At 42.1% G+C, this 22,790-nt stretch overlaps 1 protein-coding gene across 1 annotated transcript in view; it reads left to right on the top strand.

Annotated features, from left to right (window-relative positions):
* The window catches only part of wdr27 (WD repeat domain 27), an 85,366-nt gene that overhangs the window by 25,812 nt on the left and 36,764 nt on the right, over positions 1-22,790 (top strand). Inside the window, exons 19-22 of the mRNA XM_049007890.1 lie at positions 2,144-2,277; positions 3,314-3,411; positions 5,848-5,969; positions 14,635-14,732. Coding sequence (XP_048863847.1) covers positions 2,144-2,277; positions 3,314-3,411; positions 5,848-5,969; positions 14,635-14,732 — 452 coding nt within the window. The remainder of the gene's footprint in view (positions 1-2,143; positions 2,278-3,313; positions 3,412-5,847; positions 5,970-14,634; positions 14,733-22,790) is intronic.

The raw sequence follows: 22,790 nt of genomic DNA, 5'->3' as shown, positions 1-22,790 counted from the left end.
GTCTGAAAACTTAAGAATACCAAACAAAGATTATGCCTACTTCAAATAAGAGTAGCCTCCTTAGCAAGTCACTGATCTCTGTTATCTCTTTAAAGACCTCCAGTGTCCAAAGACGTAAGAATGTCATTTTTTATAGACGTGATTTTGCATCAAAGCTTTGGAATGAGATTTGTTTTTTTTTTTTGGTTAGGAACAGCATGTTAATAACACTACAAACCCAGGGCCATATGACATATTGTAGGGCCAATCACATGTGCTCGCTAGCAGGCTATTTTGCTCTTACCTACTGCTACTGAAGTCGTGACCCAAGGCAGTGTTGTATAGTTAGTAGACTACAACTTTCCGTACCTGGTCTAAATAAGGCTGAAATTTTCATGCATTTTTCTGCATCCTTCTTCAGCGGCATTTTTTGCCTTATCCTTGCCTTCTCAGCATCAGCATTCTCTGTCCTTTTCAGCTTGCTGTCCATCACAAAATGCAGTTCAATAAGAATATGGGGAGCAGTACTGAAATATCAAGTCTTTCCATATGAAATTTTCATTTTGAAAATCAATTCTAGCATAAAGGTCTCAGTTTTTACCTGACCGTATTATTATAGGGAACATGACATCAGCTACTAATGGGCAGGGCTGCCCATAAGGGGAAGAAAGGGTAAGGGGTTCACACACTTGGTAAATCAATCTAATAGCATCCCAATGGCTTAGCAAAAATTGTATGTGTAATTGTTAGGATTAGGCCCTGAATATCAGTATCAAGATTGGTACTGAGATCAGTATTGGTGATATCAGCCTTGGATCAAACTGAAAAGAAAAACAGTGTTATTGCCCATCCCTACAGTTTAGTTTAACACAAAGCTGGTTTATACCATCTAGTTTTTTTTTTCACTTTACGAAGGGGGGCACCACCTTTGCACCGAGATGGATACATGAAGCAGGGTCATACCACTTGGGAAGGGGCCATCTTTTCATTGATTTACTATATGTATGTATTTATTTCTGAGAATGAGAATTTAAAAGGGTGTTTAGTTGGACCAGGCTGGAAACGTTACCGGTCCCCGGAGAAATATGGCACTACTTGCTATAGCTACTCCACTGTACTCTGTGTAAAATTTAAATGGCAAAAGCAATTTTAAGCTGCAGAGAAATACACAGGAATGTTCATCAGAACAATACAAAGATGTCTCCTTATGGTAAGTTTCATAAGAAAAAAATCTCTTTTCTTTATAGAAAGTCTTTTAAAAAGACTCTTTCAGCCTGGTATTCAATGATGGAGACATCCCATAGTTACAGACCACAATGGCAGCAGCCTGTTAGTCTGTATGTTATCCAGTAGCTCAGACCAGGGGGAAGTCTACCCCCCTTCCTTGCTGGTTTTCAGTGAAGCCATTCTCTCTCTGGTTTTCCAGCCAAGGTGGATGACTGTCTTCTGCCAGCACTAACAACCATTGCTTTACATTGAAGTATCAGTTTTCGTACGAACGAGACCTCTGGGTTGTGGCAGTCCATAAGGCAAAACAGAAAGGAGTAAAGGAAAAGAAAATATAGTTTCCTTATTTTAAACCAAGCCCTCTCACAGGCAATTTGAGAAATAGGCTCGCCGCGTGTCGCTCCAAACCGCTCTGCTGCAGGTCAGCTCACTGGTGCATACATCTGATATGTCCTATTATGGCCGCTTGACTGTGCAGTGTGCCGCAGCGCGAAGGCCTGGAGCTACCCCCTTCAGCTCCACGACCATGACCACCTGACCTGTAGCTTTCATAAGGCCGACGGCAATGATTAAAACCGTGCCAGAGTATTATCTTTCATGAGCCCTATTTTCCACATGGAAATTATGGAATTAGCGTGCTAGCATTTGCAAATTGGCCCTGCCCACATTCAGATTTCTATTCACGAATTCAAGTCATCAAAGGTTATGTCATGTATAAAATATGCAAAGCTTTTCATCTTATGTGTGCTTTTAGGAACTTTTGGAGAAACCAGTGATTGCAGATTTGAATGCTGGCTTCTAATATTAGGTGTTACAGTCTACTTGTTCCCTCTGTCAGGAGGCGTACCGAAAACCTGTTGATGCCTGTGCCACACATGTTCTTCACCACTGTTCTTCATGAGTCCAAAGCCACCATTCATTTCTCATCGTCTTTCAGGCCAGAGACAGATTTCCCAAGCCAGTCAGGTCTGCACAGTTCTTCTACCTGGACAAGTTCCTCCTCCTGGCTTCAGGCCCCACCTTGCATCTATACCTTTATCACCTGGATGTAGCCTGTGATGACATCAGAAGGTAGCTACCAGTTGTGATCTTTCTCTACTAAAGTCTCAAATACTTGTATTGTTTTTTAAACAATGTTCGTGTGGGTTTGATAGGCTGCGTAGGTGCATTTGTGTATGTGTGTGTCTGTGTGCACACGTACGTGCGCGCATTTTTTAAGTCTAATAATTATGCTCAAATGATCAAGCGAAAATTAATTTGAATAAAATTATACAACTGTTTTAAAGTGCTTGTTTAGTTAGAGATGGTTTCTTCTGTCTTATAAACTCAGTGAGAGGGTAAAAATATAATTCTGAATAATTTCCTGGTATAATATAAACTGCACTATGTGCAAATTCCTGGGGGGCAAATATGAACACTGCTGCGGTTATACAAGATGTTCCGCTCACCGCTCCGGTTTATGAATGAACAAACAAAGCGGCCGCTGTTTCCAGCTCGCAGTGTAAAAGTCCTTTTAGAAGACCACCGTGGTGGAGCGGGCCACTGCCGGCTCGCCAGAGCTCACTATGTTTATCTGAAAGGAAAACAGTAACAGGAGCAATGACATTCTGACGTCTTTCAATGACCCGCACGTTGATCACTAGTAGGTGAGGAACTTGACTGGAGCTCGGGTAACTGAAGCTGCAGGCTTAAGGTTGTCCCCTTGAGCAACTGCTTCCAGATGGACTCCAGTAATTGTGAAAACACCACTCCCCCATTAGTCGTGAAGAGTCACAGCCATCAATTAATGGCATGGCTTTAGTCTGGAAAGTGAGCGAGCTACCATGGGGAAGTAGTTTAGTTGGTGATTTGTCTTCAGGAGGGGGGCATACAGTCCAGTTCTTGTGATCAGGAAAACAGTCCCCCTTCCAGGTGTGGCCAGGGGTGAAGGATCAGTTGAGGTTAGGAAGCTGTACTGGATCCATTTTACGTCAGCACTTACTTTCTGCTCTTTTGTGCAGTATTTTTTCTGTTTTCATTTACATTTTTGCATTTACATTTGCATTACATTTACATGTCAACTCCTTATCCCTTTCTTCACTAATGCCACACATTGTGCCCCAATCAGGTACCAGAAAAGGAATCTGGTCAAATTGGCAGCAAAGCTTGAGACGAGCTCCGGGACTGACATAACCTGTGCTTCTGCTGTGAACGAGTTTTTCTCCTGTATCCTACTGCTGAATGTGGCCTCAATCTGCTCCACATGTCAGAAATCTTCACTGGAAATGACCCCCTTCAGCTCTTACAGTTAGACTTACATTAAGCTGGAAGTTCTACACTGCCCTCTACAAAAGTGCTCCAACTGCTCCTGCTTAAGCGTCCCAAGATTCAATAGAATATCATGTAATGTCTGTGACAAGACACTTTGAATTGCTTGCTTTAATATGTCTCAGGACCAAGGCAGGTTTCTCTTGTTTCTAAGCAGTTCAGCTTCTGTCATCTGGCTCTTGCTTTGAGTGCTACATAGATGTTGTCTGGTCATAGTGCAAATGCTAGTCACAGACATCTATAGACACTGCAGTGTTAGTTTGACTACCAACAGAACCACTTCCGTGTCTGGCTTGAATGAGACCATGCCATTATTCTTATTTCAGAAGTTTGCTATTCAGTGCAGAAGAAGTTTTGCAGTGGTATGTTCATCTGGAAATCTATCCTTATAACTCAATAACAAGGTTATCTGTGCACAGTGCAAACTTGGCTGTCTGTGGAATGCCTTCTGAAGTGACAGTCACCAAATTCTGCACTGTTAATGCTGGGATTCTAATTATACAGGTCTGTTGCCTTTCATTTGCAAATCAGCAAAGTAGCCAAGTAGAAGATGACAGAACTATCAGGTTATTATTATTTTTTTACTTGATGTGCCTTCCAACATTCCTCTGTCACACTAATACCTCTGCTAAATGAGAAGATCAGGTGTCTCCTTGGTGGGGTTGCTGCTGTTCCTCGCTTCAACTCAGCCAGAGTGTTTAACTCTAAGTAATGTCTTCATTCTGACCCTAGTTTAAGATGCACATCACATTTATTTAGTAGTAAATCTTCTGGACCCTATCACTTTGTTCGGTGGGGTCTGTTCTCTCATGAGGTAAGAAACTTGGCTATGGCAGTTGTGGAAAATTTAAATTAGATATTTGCAAGTTTCCACTCCCCGCATCGGGTCACTGGTCTGCTTCGCTTCGTGACTGGTATAATAGTCTCTGGTGCATTGCTGTGTTTGCGGTAAACACGTCTCTCATGTTGGAGCATGTCAGTGAGTGGGTGGAAGTGTTTTGGGTTATGTGCAGCCTCATGCTAAGACACGAACGCTTCAATTTGCACATATTTATAAAGGCACGCGTGAATCAGCTTCCATTTATGGTCAATATGGTTATGCTATGTCTGACTATTGACGTGATTGTTCATCCCTTTGATGGGTAAATGTATATATACAGGTATCTTTTCATGTAGTTCAAAGCACTGTTATTGGTTTTAAATGGTAACTCTCTGGGGATTCGTATTTCCAGAGGTAGGCATTGCGAGGAGTTTGCATGTTCTCCCCATGTTCTTTCTATGTTCTGTCCATGGTCTCCAATGTTCCGTGGGTCTCCTCCAAGTGGTTTCCTCCTGTAGTCCAAAAACATGTGATTTGAATTGGTGACACTAAAACATGTGAGTGAGTTTTGTGTGTATAATATACTGGCTCCCATTTAGGGTACCCCCTCTATCATGCCCTGGGATAGGCTTGAGATGGGTGTATCATTGACGTAGAAGGTAGTAGGGTTCTGTAGCTTATAGTGTGTTTTGCTTAGATGGATAAGCAAGGCGTTTTATTCTTGTTATATTCTAAATTTTTCTACCACAGTACATTTTTTCTTGAACAGAGATTCTGTCACTCATTGACTTGAGGAATTAAAAAACAAAAAAAAATAGAAATTCTATTCTCTAAAGCAATACATAAACTCAGTCAGTCACTGTAGTTTATGATGACTACATAAATTAGTCTACTTGAATGTGCTGTTAACATCAGTCTCCAAACAGTCTAAAATCATTCCACAAGCATATAAAATGCCCCTATATTTTGGGTCTTAGGACAAAAATATGTATGGGTGGGGGGGTGAAAGGATGGACTTGGGGTGGTTGTTATGTTTAAATGACTGGAACCCAAGATCTGCTACGTTTTCCATCTCTGGAAATTTTAGCGTATCACCTTATGCCCGAAAATTGCCATGTCCACGAAACATACGCTGGATCGATTTACATCCCTTTGCAATGCTAATGTTTCAAGTATGCCCCCAACCCCACTGAGCATTGCACAGAAAAACGCACACTCAGAAAGATCTCCAAGGATACCATGGCAGATCCACCGGCTTCAATTGAAGTGAAAATTGAGCAATACCAGCTCCAAGGAAGGGGCTAGCAACAATGAAGAACCTCAAATGGCACCGCAACTGCTGCGAGAAACCTGAAACACACCATTCATAATACAGCTATGATCAGCATTTTTAAGTGTCAGTGATATTTATAGTTTTAATAATAGTGGTGGTTGATATATGTTAGCAGCCTTTGTTTACCGTTGACATCGTAGCACAAAGGCGGTGAACCAGTTTTCCTTAGTCGATATTTCAGATGTGGTGCTGGTGGGAGGCTGCGACCATTCCGTGGAGGTATTCGACTTGAACGTGGGCCGCCCCTCCGCCCGCATACCTGCCTCCCACACCAGAGCCGTCCATCATGTAGCACAGAACAAGGTAAGGCTGCACCGAACTCACTCTGGCCTGCTCCTCTCATGCCAAACATTCCTAGATAAAAGGATGTAAGAAATGTTGCTTAGGAGACGGCCTTTTTGTTTGGGGGAACAAAGGCGATGCTGTTTGTTTAAAGATAATCCAAGGATGTGTGGCATGGTGTTGGGGGCGTGAAGCTGGAAAGGAAAGGGAGGTCCAGTGTCGAAATCACTAATATATTTGTTCTTATCTTACTGAAGATGACAAATCAGCCTCATAAAAGATGCAAAATATCAAGGTGAGGGGTAGCATGAGCTCCATGGGCATCACTGTGGTCTCATACCTCTGGGGCTGTGGATTTCATTATCTGGCCTCATGGATTTAGTCTGAGTACACTGGCTTCCTATTGCAGTTCTAAGAAAGTATGTGACCTTCCAGGATGTCCCGTGCTGGAATATTCTGGAATAGACTCCAGCCGCACCACAGCTCTGCATCAAATAAGTGGTTTTGCAAAATTGTGTAGGTGTAGACAAGTATTCTAGTACCTTAACACCACCCAGTCCTCCAACTTCAGCTGTCAGATGGTGCTCGTAGGGCTGGGAAAAAAAGTCAGTCGAGAACGTTTATTGAAAACAATACATTTGCAGGGTCTTCTGTCATTTATATCAGACTGGAAAGAAAAACAAGAATGTGAAGTATTGCGTGTACTGTTGTAATGGAGATATCAGGGTTGAGGTCTGGGCTGGCTTGTAGCTCTGTGATGACAGATTTTGCTCAAAGCCTTGACACCTGTGCTTAAGCATATGTCCACCAAATTTCCCTGATTGTGGCATCCTTCCAGAAGAGGTAAAATGGTCTGCATCCATTAAATCCAGTGGTGTCCTCAAAAGGCTTAGCCGTCTCTTTTCATCTTTTAATTCAGTATTTTGTTTTGCTTTACTGATTGATTAAATTCAGTTTGGAATGCAAACAAAACATCTGAACATATATTGTTACGTCCATCTTTCAACCCTTTATCCTGGCTGCTGGAATCATACGCAGTATTGGGAACAAGGCAGGGGCACTTCATACGCTACACACAAAGAGCAGAGGTGGGATTCGAACCCCCATTCTTGGAGATGTGAGGCCAGTGTGCCCCCACCTATTAGAAAAAGGTCTGTGAAAATGGATTCCTCGTAGAACTGGAGCACCAGATACTGTGTGATTCTCACCCTGTGCTCTAGCTGCTGCATCCAATCAAGGGCAGATTTTACATCGGTGTAATTGGTTTATTATTAATAATTATTCATATTAATATTAATAGTAGTGTGGGGAGTTTTTTGGGGGAGGGGGGAGAGGTTGTCAGTTTTTTTTACTCTGTGCATTTGCACATTGTCTAATGCCCCTTCGTATGTAACACAGGGCTCTATGGAACAAAAGAAAGTTAATCTCTTCTCAATGTAAAAGACAAATTTCCTGTTCATGTTGTGGTTTCCCTGTAGCCTTTCAAGTCGAAAGCAGTTCTCTGCTTGCCCAGAAACTCTCAGAGTTCCCCAAGATTGTGTCTGCAGTTTGAATCAATTTACCACTGGAAAATAGACAGGGTCCTCTGTATGGGGCCCGTTGTCCTGAGCCAGAACTTTTACAACTTAGTCCAAAGAAATCCTCTACGGGGAGATTCCAATCTGGGACATCTTCTTGATTTCCCTCCATTACTGCTCTTTGTACACTCACCCCAATGATTATAGAAAAGGGGGTCGAAAAGATGATGATTCTTTTGTTTGTTTTCAAGAGTTTTTTGGTGTTTAAAGTAAATCCTTCGGTGCGTCGTGGGGCACACCCTTTTTTTTCCACAGCCCATTACAGTAGTCCATCTCCTAAACAGATTATGCGGTCATTCTCCCAGAAGTATCAGAGGGGATTAGTGAAGATCTGACTGAAACAGGGACAGCGGCAGAAACCTGCCAACATCCAGCCTGTTCTCTGAGTTCAGCTTCTCCACAATGTCACGTCTTTCTCCCCGGGAACACGTGGATGTGAGGAGGATCAGCAACAGAAGGGGGAGAGGGGGAGATAAAATGAGAATGAAAAATTAAAAACTAAAAGAAATGGACCAGAGCCCAAGTTCACATTTCCTGCTGGGAAGTATTTTCCACTGAAAAGCTCAGCATCACATTTTCCACAATGTCACTACCTCACCCATAGAGAGAAACCACTGGTATGTTTCCCCATGTCTTCTGCCCAGTGATAAGAGTAAACTCACATGGTGATACTTCATGGAAGATAAAGGAAAAACCCTAGACACTTATGTCATGTCTTGCCTGTTTTTTTTGTTTCAGATCATTTACATAGTTCTATCTATCGGCTTTATTGGCAGTGAAGATTCAGTATATTTGAGGCTTGTCCACTGTATTTTTACTTGTCATATTGCATGATGTAGGTGAACTATAGTCAGGACCTTCTCCCTGTCTGCTTTCTGCGTAGTGTTTATAGTTTCTTGTAACACTGAGGACGTGCCTGTCATATGGGCAAAGTTCTTTCTCTCTGCCTCTTGTCTTTGTGCCTCAAGCTACTATATTCACATCAAAGCGGAACAGGAAGCCGACGGACATGCGATCCTGCCATCCTGCTTTAACCGGTGTGGGAGTGTAGGGCCAAACAAGAGAGGGAAATGTGAAACCAGGGAGGTTTGCTTTAAAATGGAACTCAAGTCCATGTAACCGGCCTTACTTTTTAACGTCTGCATTAGGGCTACTCCATTTAAGGCAAAAATCATAATCACAATTATTTTTGTCAATATTGATATCATGATTTTTTATACATATTACTCATTGACTTTGGAAATATCATACATTTACTGAACTTTTAAAAAGCAGTAGATTTCCCTGAACTGTAAAAGAAATGAAAAGGGCCTGGAAAGGGGTGTGCTGGATTTGGACAAAACGGGAGCATCATTGTAAAACAAAATGCCACACAATGATTGTTTGATGATGATGATTATGATGATGACCTTTTATTTAGAACATATACAACAACCAATATATTCACATTCATTTATACACGTGTACCTGCCTATACACACGTGTGCTACAGACAAAATAAACAAAATCTCAATAACATAAAATGAAAGAAAAAAAAAGTCTGAGATGGAGTAGGAGGAAGTATGTACATACTTATTAATCCCTACCCCATGCTCAACACTCTATCGAATCGCCATATTCTCTATTACTCCCACCTCCCCTCATTACTCACCCCATATGAAAAGGAAAGAGGAAAAAAAGTATAACTACAGTGGTAGATGTACAGTAATGCTGATACAGTTTAGCAGAGTTTAATGTCAATTATTTTGTTTTCATAATTGTTAGAAGCCAAAATCATAATTTGAAATAAAAAATTGATTAATTGGCCAGCTCTAGTCTACAATATGACAGGTCAGTTTATGATGTATATAAATCATTCACATGAATCGTATTATTACGATTATTTGTTATTTCCCCCCGAGTAGCTATTAATGTCACTTCTTGCACCTTGACGAAAGCACATGAGACTGGAACATTCTGGAAGGCCACGTAATTGCAGTCCTCCACTGTTGCATCTGGGTTTCTGCCTGACTTGTTGCTTCTGCTGAACAAATATTACCATAAACACCGTGGGCCTAATTTTTGCTGTAGTCTTTATCTGCTGCTTAACGAGACTGGAATGGGAAAAAGTCAACCCTTGTGGTGATTGTATATTTGTTTAATGGATGGATAGTTATTTAATGGACTGCACAATCTTGTAGGTTACACACACTATTTAAACCACCATAAAACTGTCGAATGAATTCAGCAGGTTTTACATTGGATTTATTATATGCCACACGCCTTGTGACTAAGAGTGTATGTGCTGTGACTAACATGTGGTTCAGTCACATTCACAGCACTGAGAATGGATGTTGATATACCATTACCAGTTGGGAATACAGGAATGCTGAGCCATGAGGGGGGTTTATTCTTCTGCTTTCCCGATTTGCCGCATTTTAAATCTGCATTCCTACTTAAAGTGTAGCTGCCGTGGTGTAACTGGGTAAGCTGATTGTCAGAATGGCTGCAGGGATCACGCACACAGGTCAGTGCTTGTATCCGGGAGTCCAGGCTCCCCTGGAACGTTTGGGACTGGGGACATGCTCCGGAGCCCTAAGGCCAGTTAGATTCTGTCCAACTTTGTTATATTCACCACAATGCGGGCCATTGTGTCAGAGCAGGTCCTTGTGAGATTAGAAAAATGCATCATTACAGAATCATCCTGAGGGCTCCTACAGGATTCCCAACAATCCTTGATGTGTGCTGATGTTTGTTGTGGTCTAATTCTTGCATACGTAGACAGATCTGAACCTTTAATTTACCAAGTATCACACTTCAAGCCATGTTAAATGTTAAACCAGACCTCTTAACTAAGCACTCGCTGTAGCTTACTTTGTTAATCCGAATTTGTGTTAGTGGAAGAATACCTATAACTTAGGTTGGGAGTTGTTTATGTTAGGTTTTATGATTAAGTTTAAGATTAAGATTAAGACTTTATTGATCCCAAGGGGAGTGCACAGAAGAATATACATATAGTGCTATCAGACAAGGTGTAAAGACAGCAAACATAGTGCAAATAAGTAAATTTAGTACAAGAGATTTATAAAGTACACAGATATAATCCTCAAAACAGAATATTTTGATACTAGAAATAAATAAATATTAAAAGATAAGAATAATAAATTATGCGGAATTAGAACACCAGATGCTTCCCGATGTGTTTTGGCTGGGGGTGGGGTACATCAGGAAGAGACATTGTGGTGTCTGATGGCAACAAGCAGGAACAACCCCCAGGAGTGTTTTTAGCATACCATGGTGGAATGAGCCGGCGGCTAAATGGGCTGCAGGATAGCGCCCCCTGAAGCAGATGGGCAGAATTGTTCTTAGTATTGCCCAATTTTGCAAACATCCTCCTATCTGCTGTTGCCTCCAGCAGGTCTAGGGTTAGTCCTGTGATGGAGCTGGCCTTCCTGATAATTTTGTTCAGGCATTTGACATCATTTGAACCGTCAGCATTCCTCAGGAGGCCACAGTGTGGAGAAGCACACTGGCCACTAGGGACTGAGAACATGTATACAGCAACTTGCTACACATTAAAATACCGGACCTTCCTCAGAGAGTAGAGTTTGCGCTGGCCTTTCCTGTCCAGCATTGCTGCATTGTCCACCCAATCCAGTCTGCTCTTCAGGTTTATCTCTGTGTACTTGTAGCTCTGTACCACGTCCACTTCCTCCCCCGGATGGTGATTGGTTTCAGGGGCTCCTTGTTATTCCAGAAGTCCACCACCAGCTCCTGTATCTTGTAATCTGATGCTGAGCTGCAGATTACAAGCTGCACCATAAGACCAAGTCCTCTACTAGTACTCATTTCTGTTGCTGACGTATCCTACAATGGAGGAGTCATCAGAGAACTTTTGTAGATCGCAAGTTCAACATGTAGATGGTAAACAAGGAGCAAGACAGGACAGTTCAGTGAGGTACCACAGTGCTGCTCACAGTTTTGAAAGCCATAGACGGTACAGACTGTGAAATTCATGATCTTCCAAGAATCCCTGCTTCTTTTTTATCCTGACATAATGTGTGCCGCTATACAGGAAGGCCTCCGCGCTTTAAACTTTCCATCTTGCACAGAGCAGAGATCACCTGGAAATCCTCAAAGCCGTGTACTACTCGGAAAACCGAATTAAAATAACCTTTCAGCTTCATTTGGTCCCAGTCTCCCAAGGAAACTCAAACAAATGACGCAGTCATCACTGTACCATCAAAGAATTTATAATAAGCGAAGGTCATAAATTAAGACGCTTAGTGTCTGCTCAGGGTAAACAGAAGGGGAACAAAATCTGTTTTATCGAATGTAGAAGTCCCCTAGTATACAGCTTCTTCCATGGTTGCAGACAGATGGAAAAGAATGACAAATATGTTTCCACTCTGTACTTTGCCGGTTCTGGGGTCCTGCTTAATGATGGAAAGTCTTTGTGCTTCAGGGTTACCTCAAATTTGCTTTCAATGTCCCTGAAATTTTAGGGAACCGCACCACATTCCTCCCCCAAGGGGTCAGAAGGAGCGCTGCCGACACTTTTATTTATTTCTGTTTTTTTTTTTATTCTGCACAATTGCATTAAATTCACTTTAGTACACTTAATTTTAGGCCTCGGGGGGAGCTCGTGGACAAGTGCCAAGTGGCTGAGCTTCCACCCATGGGGCCCTGCCGGGTGTAGCCTCACATGTCTCCACCCTCCTGTGGGTCCATCACCTGCAGCAGGAGCCGTGGGGAATGGGTGCAGTGCAGTTCGGGTGGCAGCAACCTCGGAGGAACAGTCTTTAATGACCAAATCTGGCTATAGGCACATGGAACGTTACCTCCCTGGTGTGAAAGGAGCCTGAGCTAGTGTGGGAGGTAGGGAGATACCGACTAGATACAGTCAGGCTCACTTCCACGCACGGGCTCTAGAACCAAACTCCTGGAGATGGGCTGGACTATATTCCACTCTGGATTTATCCATGGTGAGAGGCACTAGGCAAGTGATGGTCTACTTATTACCCCCCCGGTTCAGTGCCAGTATGCCAGACTTTATCCCGGTGAACGAGAGAGTCGCCTTCCTTTGACTTTGTTTTGGGGCACAGGCTCTGACTGTTGTCTGTGCGTAAATATTGAACACCAGTTCAGAGTATCTTTTTGGAGGCATTGGATGGGGTGCTGGATGGTTCCCCCTCTGGGAACTTTAACACTTATGTGGGTAGCAACAGAGAAACCTGGGCAGGTGTGGTTCAGAGGAAGGACCTGCCTGATCTGAACCTGAGCGGTGCTCTGTTATTGGATTTCTGTGGTAATTGTGTGTGTAGTTTCTGTATAACGAGCACCATGTTCGAACATAGGGGTGTTTGTGATTAACCACAGTTAGATGATCAATTTTGTAATCATATTGTCAAATCTGTGGCCACATGTTTTAGACACTCGGGTGAAGACAGGAACCAAGCTGTCAACTGATCACCACCTGGTGGTGATTTGGATCCGATGGCGAAGGAGGATGATGGATAGACCTGGTAGACCCAAACGTATACTGAGTGTGTGCTGGGAACATCTGGCAGAGGCCCCTATCCAGGAGATCTGCAACTCAAACCTCAAGCAGAACGTCTCCTGCATCCCTAGTCTGAATGGGTGATGTTCTGGATCTCCATTGGATCATCCATGCTTTGGTCAAACCTCAGGTCCAGGAGGAATAATGCAGATTCTTTCTTGGTCGTGGAAAAGACATATGAATGTATCCCTTAGGGGTCCTATCGAGGGGTGCTTCAGGAGTATGGGGCACTGGGTCAACTGTTGTGGGCCATCAGGTTCTGGAGCAAGAGTTTAGTTTGCATCAGCAATAGTAAGTCAGAGTCATTTACTAGGGATGTCTTTTGTCACCGATTCTGTTCATAACATTTTAGACAGAATTTCTAGGCATAGTCAAGGGGTAGAGGGAATCTGTTTCGGTGACCTCAGGATTGCATCTGCTATTTGCAAATGATGTGTTCCTGTTCACTTCAATGGGCTCTGACCTGTAGCATGCATGGTAGTTTATAGCTGAGTGTCAGGTAGTTGGGATGAGGATCAGTACCTCCAAGTCTGAGGATTGGTTCTCGACCAGAAAAGGGTTGCTTCCCCTCACCTGTTGAGGGATGAGTTACTGTCTCAGGAATCCGGGAAGAAGGGGATCAACCAGCAGATCAGTGCAGCGTTGGCAGTAATGCAGAAACTGTACCATTCTGTTGTAGTAAAGTGAAAGCAGAGCCAGAAGGCAAAGCTTTCAATTTACCAGTCGATCTAATGATCTAATGATCTCAGCAATGGTCATGAGCTTTAGTCATGGACCAAAAGAATGAGAGGGTGGATACAAGAGGCAGAAATTAGTTTTCTTTGCAGGGTGTCTGAGCCTTTGAGATTGAGTGAGGAGCATGGACATTCGGGAGTAGCTCAAAGTAGAGCTGCTGCTCCTCTGCATTGAAAGAAGTCAGTTGAGCTGGTTTGGGCATCTATGTAGGATGCTTCCTGGATGCCTCTCTACGGAGGTGTCTCGGGCATGTCCAACCAAGAGGGGACCCTGGGGCAGACCCAGGACAAATTGGACAGATTATATCTCTCAGCTGGCCTGGGAATGCCATGGTATTCCACCAGTGGAGGTCGCTGGTGAATGGGAGGTCTGGGCATCCCTACTTAGGCTGCTGCCCTTGTGATCTGACCCCTGATAAGCAGCAGATGATGAATGGATGGATGGATGGATGGATGGATGGAGATCATTTAGGCTGAGTGGTATAAAATAGGATATTGATTTTTCTTAAGAAGAGTGCTTTGGGGTTTGTTTTGGGTCCTTTTCTGCTGTTAAAAATGAAGCCTTTGATAAAATCCATGTTATAGCCTTTTAAACCTTGTGTGACATGGATCTCTGCTCCTTATTTTTCCACAAACTTTTTACAATCGTACCAAGCATGGAATTAGTATTAAGGCTGTATTTTTAAATATCGAGAGCTTGGAGGATTCTGGTTAATGAATAGGTTCGGTTTGGAGAGGTGGGTTTTAAGGATACATGGCATCCTGGGGCTATGGTGCTTTAATAAATGGCACACATGTCTATCCGTAAGCTTAATTTGCTCCTGTGTGTTTTGCAGGGTTCGTCATTCTGCGCACAGGGGTTTGACTTTTACAACCTCTTCCTCACCAGTGCTGTGACGGATGGGATGAAGCTGTGGGATTTACGCATTCTCAGGTGGGTTAGCCCTGAAGCAGAGAGCTTGCAGCTCATGCCTTTATTTGAAAATATCTCTCATTCTGTGTTAAAGCTTAGATCTGTTACTTTCTAAATGTCTGACATTTTACTGCTAACAGTGGCTACACACTCTGGGGGGCTCGTGTGGATTTCACTACTGACAAATAGTGCATTCAGATTCAACACATATGGTCTGTATGCTCAACTCCTGTCATTGTAGGCAAAATATTCATAAATGGGAAGGAACAAATTCATAGAGATGATGTTCACCATCCATGCTTTTAGTTTCAATGTCAAACTTGTCAGCAGTAGAAAGTGACATTTCAGAAAAATATTTTATTATCTATTGGGCTATGGGTCTCATTTGGAGAACTTATGAGGACTTCATAAAAACTGTCCATGTGCTGCTTGTATGTAAATGAAGCATGCTGTGATATACTTTATTTACAGCTCACATATTGTTGGTGGTTAAATTTCCCAAAACCAAATTAGTACATTTGCATGATCTAGTTCACAACCTGTGCACTTTCGCTTTCATTTCTGTGGGTGGTCACGGTCCATGATGTATGGCCAGAAGGATAGGTGTGTACACGGTGTGGAGCTTGTCTCCGTTTTTCAGCAATTTTTCCAGGATTAAATCAGGTTATGTGTTCAGTTTTGGTATAAATCCAATTTATGTTGAAAATGCATTTGCAATTACAATTGAAATTACACTGATGGTCTTGAGCTGGAACAGAGACAGTATTCTGGAATTGTTTATGTCAGATCAAATGTTGCACATTTAGCTTACTAAATTAACTTAATTTATTAATGTTGAATAACTAAAAGTTTAAGTGATTCCAGTAATTCATTAAGACATCAATTTGTGAATGCCAGTTAACAGTTCCAACATTTTTTTTGTTTGCTTTTAGATATCTGAACCGTAACTTAGTTTCCCAGCTGGTTAATGTGAATCCATTCACCCTTGAGCTAACAATACTCCTGGCATCAGACTGCTTGAAGATTAAGTCCTAGGCAGGATTAGGGAATACACTGGAAATATGTTGAGTGGGTGTTGTATAAAGGGTATTGTATTAGAGCCTACCAATGAGACGTCACTTGAATCTTCTACAAATATAGCCAGTAAGACCAGATGGAGCATGCTGAAGTTTGTGGTCTTTTAGTCATGCCTTACCTGAAAGGGAAAGTGAAAAGCCTTTCATTGTATCATACTAAAATGTTGTCTCTAGGGTTCCAATGAAAAATGGACAGCTGCATTTGACATATGGTTGAAGAAAGGGTGGGAGGTCTTATCTTTTGGCAAGGATTGATTGAGTGAGTTTGACTCTGTTGGTCTGAATATTGTAGGACACCATTCTACATGCCAAGTCCAAGCCTGTCAGCTCTGTACAAGACATCAGCCTGCTGGACTGATCCAGGCACAGACTTTTCTTCTCCTCCCCCACCAGAGTTAAACTTCCCCAAGTTTTTACTATGTGAAATGTGGCATTTGTATCTCCAAAGAGGGTATTATCCTGCTAATTAAAATTGTAGGTGCTCTTCTGCGAAGACGTGATCCAGCCAGGAGAGTGACCTTAGCTTAACCGAAAGTAAGGTGTAGAGTTTAGGCATAAACGTTCCTTCATTTTATCCTAGAGGTATGTTGCCTATGAAATAAGTCAACACCACATGCTTCATTCATGCATATTTCATAAGTCAAACATTTCAGGATTGCGTCTGTGATCTATGCGGGTGTTTCTCTACATCAGCCCCCTTTTAGTCTCTTCCCTTTGGCGGAAGAGCCTGAAGTCTCCTTCTTTCGAAAGCCTGTGCGACTTCTCACACTTTCCGACCACAGCTGCAGCAGAGGGGTGCTGGCGGCGGCCACCTCCCTGACAGAGAGAGAGCACCGCCTCTGCGATCCCACGTGCTGAAGGACAGCCCAGGTTCTGGACTTGTGGAGGCAGCGGGGCTACTGTGCCAAGGTTTCCCCCTTCCTTAGGTCAGATTCCTCATGAGAATCGTAACATCTTTTTCCTGCAATGCAAAGGGCCACTTCGACACTATCAAGGGCTGTGAGGGAAGACTGTGAGAAATGCATCCAAAGACCTTAGTAACTGAAACCTGATCCAGCATGCAAGCCAAACTGTTTCAAATTCATTAAGCTGCCTTTTTATGAGATCCCTGTGGAAGCTGAAATCTAATTATTATGACTTAAATATTGCATATATGTGTTGTAAAAGAGTGCTGGGAAAAATACATTAAATGCACAAGTTGGTACTTAAATTGTAGTAAACTGGGCTAGTTCACAATATGAGTGATATCATGATAAAGGCAGATGTTGGAATGTGAGGGATGTGTGCATTTCTGGGGGCAGTTTATATTTGTTTTATGCCGATATGGGATATTAACTGAAGTAAAATTTGGTCTGTGTAAAGGCCTTACAACTGGATGTTTATCTTTTGCTAAGGATTTAATGTGTTTAGTCAGCTCTATCTGCCTGAATCCATTTTAATAAATGACTAATGCATTTAACATTACCAATCCAAGCTAATCCCTTTGAATTTGTTTAGTAAGCATATACACACAGTACTGGAAGTAAGGCTTTAAAAGGGATTTTGGTGATTTTGATAAGATAAATGATAAAGACCTGATCCTGTGCATAGCTGGCCTTGTATGGGAGAACAAGATTGCTGCAGTTCTTCAGCCACTGTGGATTTAAATTCTTTGTATATGAGCTCTTGGCAAAGTGTGAAAATTTTGTATTTGGTGTCCTTCATTCTTTGAGGCTGAGAGGCATTCCGGTCCTGTCGCCAAATTCCATCGAGGTCTTCTCCTTCTGTAATAAATATTTGAGCCCTGTTTCCAGGTCGTGCGCTGGTCGGCTTCGGGTCCATCAGAGAGCAGCTCTGTTCCCCTGTTAAGGCGTGAAAGGGTGCGTGGATGTGGAGAACCGACACAGGAATTACATGGAGTGCCTGAAAACGAGCGCCACAGTACAGACCGATCAGTATTTAATCACAAAGCACTCTTCCCTAATTTGTCGTACACTGGGCATACATTTTCTCTTCTTTTAGAAATGAGGTTTGGATTTAGAACCATCCGTCACCACTTGATTGCTTGCCACTTTTAATCGTCATATACATACCACAGAGAAAAAAAAATTTCATAGGGCAGCACAGTGTGCTAAAGAGAGGGAAATTTCCTAGTAATTTCCCTTAAAGTGTGTGCTATGCACTTTGGTTACGTCGCAATGAAGTTGTGTTCCAGCTGGTCCGGCCAGGCCCTCTGCTGCTGGCATATCAGACCATATGCTGCTCCATGGTCCAGGCAGATGTGGGGCACACGTCTAGCCCGTTGTAGAAGAATACCAGGGCTGTTAGAATTAGCTTGCTGGCTCTTGCCATGACTCCTGAATAACAGGACTGGGGAGCCCCAGGCTCTGATGGAGTGATTCTGGATCTCTCTGGTTCTGTCTGTGCCATGAAGTCCATTCTGATCCACTTCTCTGCCCACATACTTAAACCAGAATATAATTTAATTGAAACACTGCAATTGATTGTGGATAAAATGCTTTTGTTTGGATAGAGTTTGTGCAATTTGTTTGCCGGTGCTCTGAGGTTAAAGGCTGACATGGGTGGTGTCTGTGATTGTCCTATTTATTTGTTTATAATTACATTGTAGAACTTGTAGTAAAAAAAATAGGGAATTTTAAATAATTTAATTTAATTTATACTTATTCCTAGTCACTGTAATTTCTGGCAGTAAAGGGAAGCCCACAGGAAATTAAGGGGGGGTTCACTAACTAATTAGTTTACTAACTAAATTTTAGGGGAACATAGGTAGCTGGCAGGCAAGAAAGAGGGTGAGAGGCAATAACCATTGTGTTCAACAAGGACGGAGCCATTAATTTTCTTCTAACCTCTAACGTAATATCCCTCTTCTGTCTATTTGGGTCAATGTCTTTTTTAATGAAAGAGGAAAATGTAATTGTTTGGCAGCCTGGACAGCATTATTGAGGAAGTTAACTTATTGTGTTATTGTGCTGCCCCATAAATGCTGATGATAAATGGCTGGACAATATATCTCAATGATTTATATAAAGTGCTGTTGCATGGGTCTGTCCATTGCGGAGTGTCATGCATGGATTTCTGTTCTCATTAGATGCAAATCTCTACTTTATGGCCAGCTTAAGACGGGTTAAGCACTTGGTGTAATATTCCCTGTGTGTCTTATAAAACCCTACTGAATAAACCATGTACATAGTTTGGGGGGCTCCGGTCTGATGGAAACTCGCCGGATTCGCTGCTTCAGCTTTCCTCATCTCTCGTTCTGATCTTCTATTTCCACCATAGGTTTCGTCAGCAAAGTTCAGCCTGCATCCAGCAGATTTCTCAGACACATTACTTTTTACCACATAAGAAATGGTTTCATAGACCCCACTAATCTGCTGGAATGCTTCCATTAAGTCTGCCCTCCAGTCCTTAATGACGACTCGTGTCACGGTGACTTAAGATTAGCATGCGGAATGCAGATGCCGATTTCTGAGGTAAAAGTGCATGTCTGTTCGTGTCTCTCACTGCTTAGTTCAGCAATAATCCATGTCAGTCTGGCATGAGACCCCTGTAGAAACACGTACCGTTTCCTGATGGTTTCTGTGATCAAGGCCAAGCCTCCTGTTTTGGAATTACCACCCTGATTTAGTGCCACCTCCCCTTTGAAGCTTAATGCACTAAACCAATTCACTAAGGATGAAGGGCCTCTTGGTTGGGCCTTTATACCTATTGCTTACATATCCTCAAAATTTAACTTGCAGTTTTTCAGGTCTTTTGTTATTTATATTTAGTATAAATATGTTTGGGAATAGTTAATTACCCATTTCATCAATAATTTTATGTATCTTACATTTGACCACGGGGGCGGCTTGGTGGTGCAGTGGTTAGCACTGTTGCCTCACACCTCTGGGACCCGGGTTCGAGTCTCCGACTGGGTCACATGTGTGCGGAGTTTGCATGTTCTCCCCTTGTCGTCGTGGGGTTTCCTCCGGGTACTCCGGTTTCCCCCCACAGTCCAAAAACATGCTGAGGCTAATTGGAGTTGCTAAAATTGTCCGTAGGAGTGCATGCATGGATGAATGGTGTGTGAGTGTGCCCTGCGATGGGCTGGCCCCCCATCCTGGGTTGTTCCCTGCCTCGTGCCCATTGATTCCGGGTTAGGCTCCAGACCCCCCGTGACCCAGTAGGATAAGCGGTTTGGAAAATGGATGGATGGATGGACATTTGACCACATCAAAGTAATACAGAACTAGGATCATTCAAAGTAAAAGATAAATATTCAGATAAAAGTAGTGAAGCACAAATTGAGCAGATGGAATTATTTTTGTACCTCATTTATATTGAATGCATTAGTGAATACTTGGTGTAATGCAGCCTGATTCAAAGCAGAGGGCTGCTAACCAAATTGGAGTTAATTATTTTCGTGTAACTGCACACCTCAAAGTGGTTTATCTCACTTATACCAAGGCTAATGAACAATAATAATATTACAAGAAACTAGTCACAGAAGAAGAAAATTCTGAAGAAAATGACTTCGGTTAGCATTGAATAATGTGCCAATATGCTCTTAAGAGTGCAGTCCTTATTAGCATAGAACGTGTGGTCTGGCTATTCACTAGAAACAACACGTCTGTTAAATCACCATCAAAACCATTAATATACGGGTGCTTGTGTTTAAAAAACCAAGGAAAATTATGCAGATAAGTATGACTATTTATGAGTGAAAAATCACAGTTTTTGTATTAACATGCTTAAGAAAACATTAAAATGCATTTATATAGAACTGTTATTAGGCTGCTGGAACTACTTGCATGGTCACATGAAAATAATCAACACCCATGTGACATCTCTGGACCAATAAGAAAATAGTAGGGGAGACTGGGGATGATTGCAACACTTTTTGCATTCCTCTCATTTACTCAAAGACTGTTTGGACTACACCAGCCAAATTTGTATACTATAAACTTACATCTGTCTGCTAATTACCCATAGTACTTGTAGTTAATTATATTTTACATATCCTGCGCAATATTGATTTGAACTGAATAAGTGAGATGTTGCAACCGTCCCCAACATTGGGGACGGTTGCAACACATATAAGGGACGGTTGCAACATGTTAAACATATATTAAATTTCAATAATTAACCTTTGCTTTTTCTCTGAACTTGCATAGTACTGTAAATCTACAATTATACAATAATATTAAAGTAGATTTTTATTCATATTGAAAGTTCTGTATTTTTATGTCACACGGGATTTTAAAAAAAATGCATTTATTGTCGTGGTATTATGAATTATAAAAATTCACAGGTCATATAAATAAAATAGAAGTAAAGGGCTCTGGGCACAGTGGTGAAGTGGTTAGTACTGCTGCCTCGCACTACTGGAGTTTTCGCCATGGCTCCATGTGTATGCAGATTACATGTTATCCCGTCTCTTCCAGTTTCTCCCTACAGGCCAAAAACTTCCTGAGATTAATTGGAGTTATCAAATTGCCCATAGGTATGAGTGTGCCCTACAGTGCATTGACACCCCATTCTAGGTTGTTCCGTGACTTGTGCTCACAACCACTGAGATCCAGACCCTCTGTGACCCTGAATAGGACAAGTGGTTGTGGAAAAAAGGCTGTGTCCCATTTTGATCACGATGGATCCCACAAATAACTAACGAAGCGATTTCATCCTCCATTGCTTTGGTGTGGCAGGAATAGTTTTGTATGAAATTATGTGTGCAGTTTAACCTAGGAGCTTTTTGTGTCTCCTACACTTATTTAACATTAAGGTCCATGTTGTGTGGTGTGAAAGCGACACATGAACGTGGCCAGGAGTTACAAAAGTGCCAGATTAAGACGGCCCAGGAACTCGGAACCAGGAACTAGGTTCCTGAACTTGAAATCACCTATATAGTGGTTTGAACAAGCAGGGGTAGTCCCTGGTACTTAGGTGCTGACTGCTGTGTCAACCGATGTGGAGAGATAGTGGGTGGTCAGGACGAAGGACTCTCTTCAGTCTGTTTGTACACTCTAAATATCTCATCTTATTACAGATTTTCTTAGAAGAAAGGGGAAGTGATGGTGTGAGAGTGGCTTAATGTGGCATGGTTATGGTTCATTCTGCCACTCTGCTCGTTTTGTGCTCAAGTTATGTGTCACAACCTCTGACCGTTTTTGAAATCCCCCCCAGCTCGGTTTCATGGCAATGCTTGGATGATATATGCATTACTAATTTAAACTTTAAAGAGATGCTCTGCATATCCAGAGAAGTCTTTTAAAGCACAATTTCTCTGTTTTCCAAGCTCTTTCATTGTTTATTTTCCTTGTAGTCTACACTATCCAAGAGAGACTGACAACTTGCAGTGCTCAAACCAACTATTGTATGCATTTATACTAAATATTATTTGTACAGCTGGGGTTTTACTGGAGCAGTACTTACGCCCCCCATGGGACTTAAGTGTGTTGTACTGCCGTCTGGAGTCCACTGCTCTAGGCTCCACCACATTTGCAGGCCACATATGCGAGTCTAACTGGTACAGTAGTTATGGAATGTAGAGTCTGACCTATATAATAACTGTAAACCATATTCCATGAGTTACAGATGCCTGTGTTTTATATCCACATATGCATCAGAGCATTATAAAGTGGCTTGGTCCAATGGCACTTCAAAAACACCCGGCATAATTTATATCCTACAAAACAGGTTTGCTGTATTTCAGGATGAATCTGGCAAACACTGCATTTACAATACAGTAATGTAAGAGCTTATTTTCGGAGGGCAGAAGGACAATCCCGTGAGCCACCAACAGTTTTCTTCTTTGTTCTACAAATCTATTAATCTGAAGTTACAACATGCAATCAGTGCTCATGTCACACTAGGATTTGAGTTATTTAAAGATTTTTGGTCATGTAACAGTAAATTCCAGCATGTCCATGAGAATATGCAAGTTATTTTATCATGTAGAGTTGTGTGTGTCCTGTAGAGCAGTTTTGATGTCCGCTCTAATCCTTGAAAGCCGAGTTATCTTCAT

Source organism: Brienomyrus brachyistius, chromosome 3 (assembly GCF_023856365.1).
Source record: "Brienomyrus brachyistius isolate T26 chromosome 3, BBRACH_0.4, whole genome shotgun sequence".
In the NCBI taxonomy this organism is placed as follows: Eukaryota; Metazoa; Chordata; class Actinopteri; order Osteoglossiformes; family Mormyridae; genus Brienomyrus; species Brienomyrus brachyistius.
This window is presented reverse-complemented; position numbering and strand designations above follow the sequence as displayed.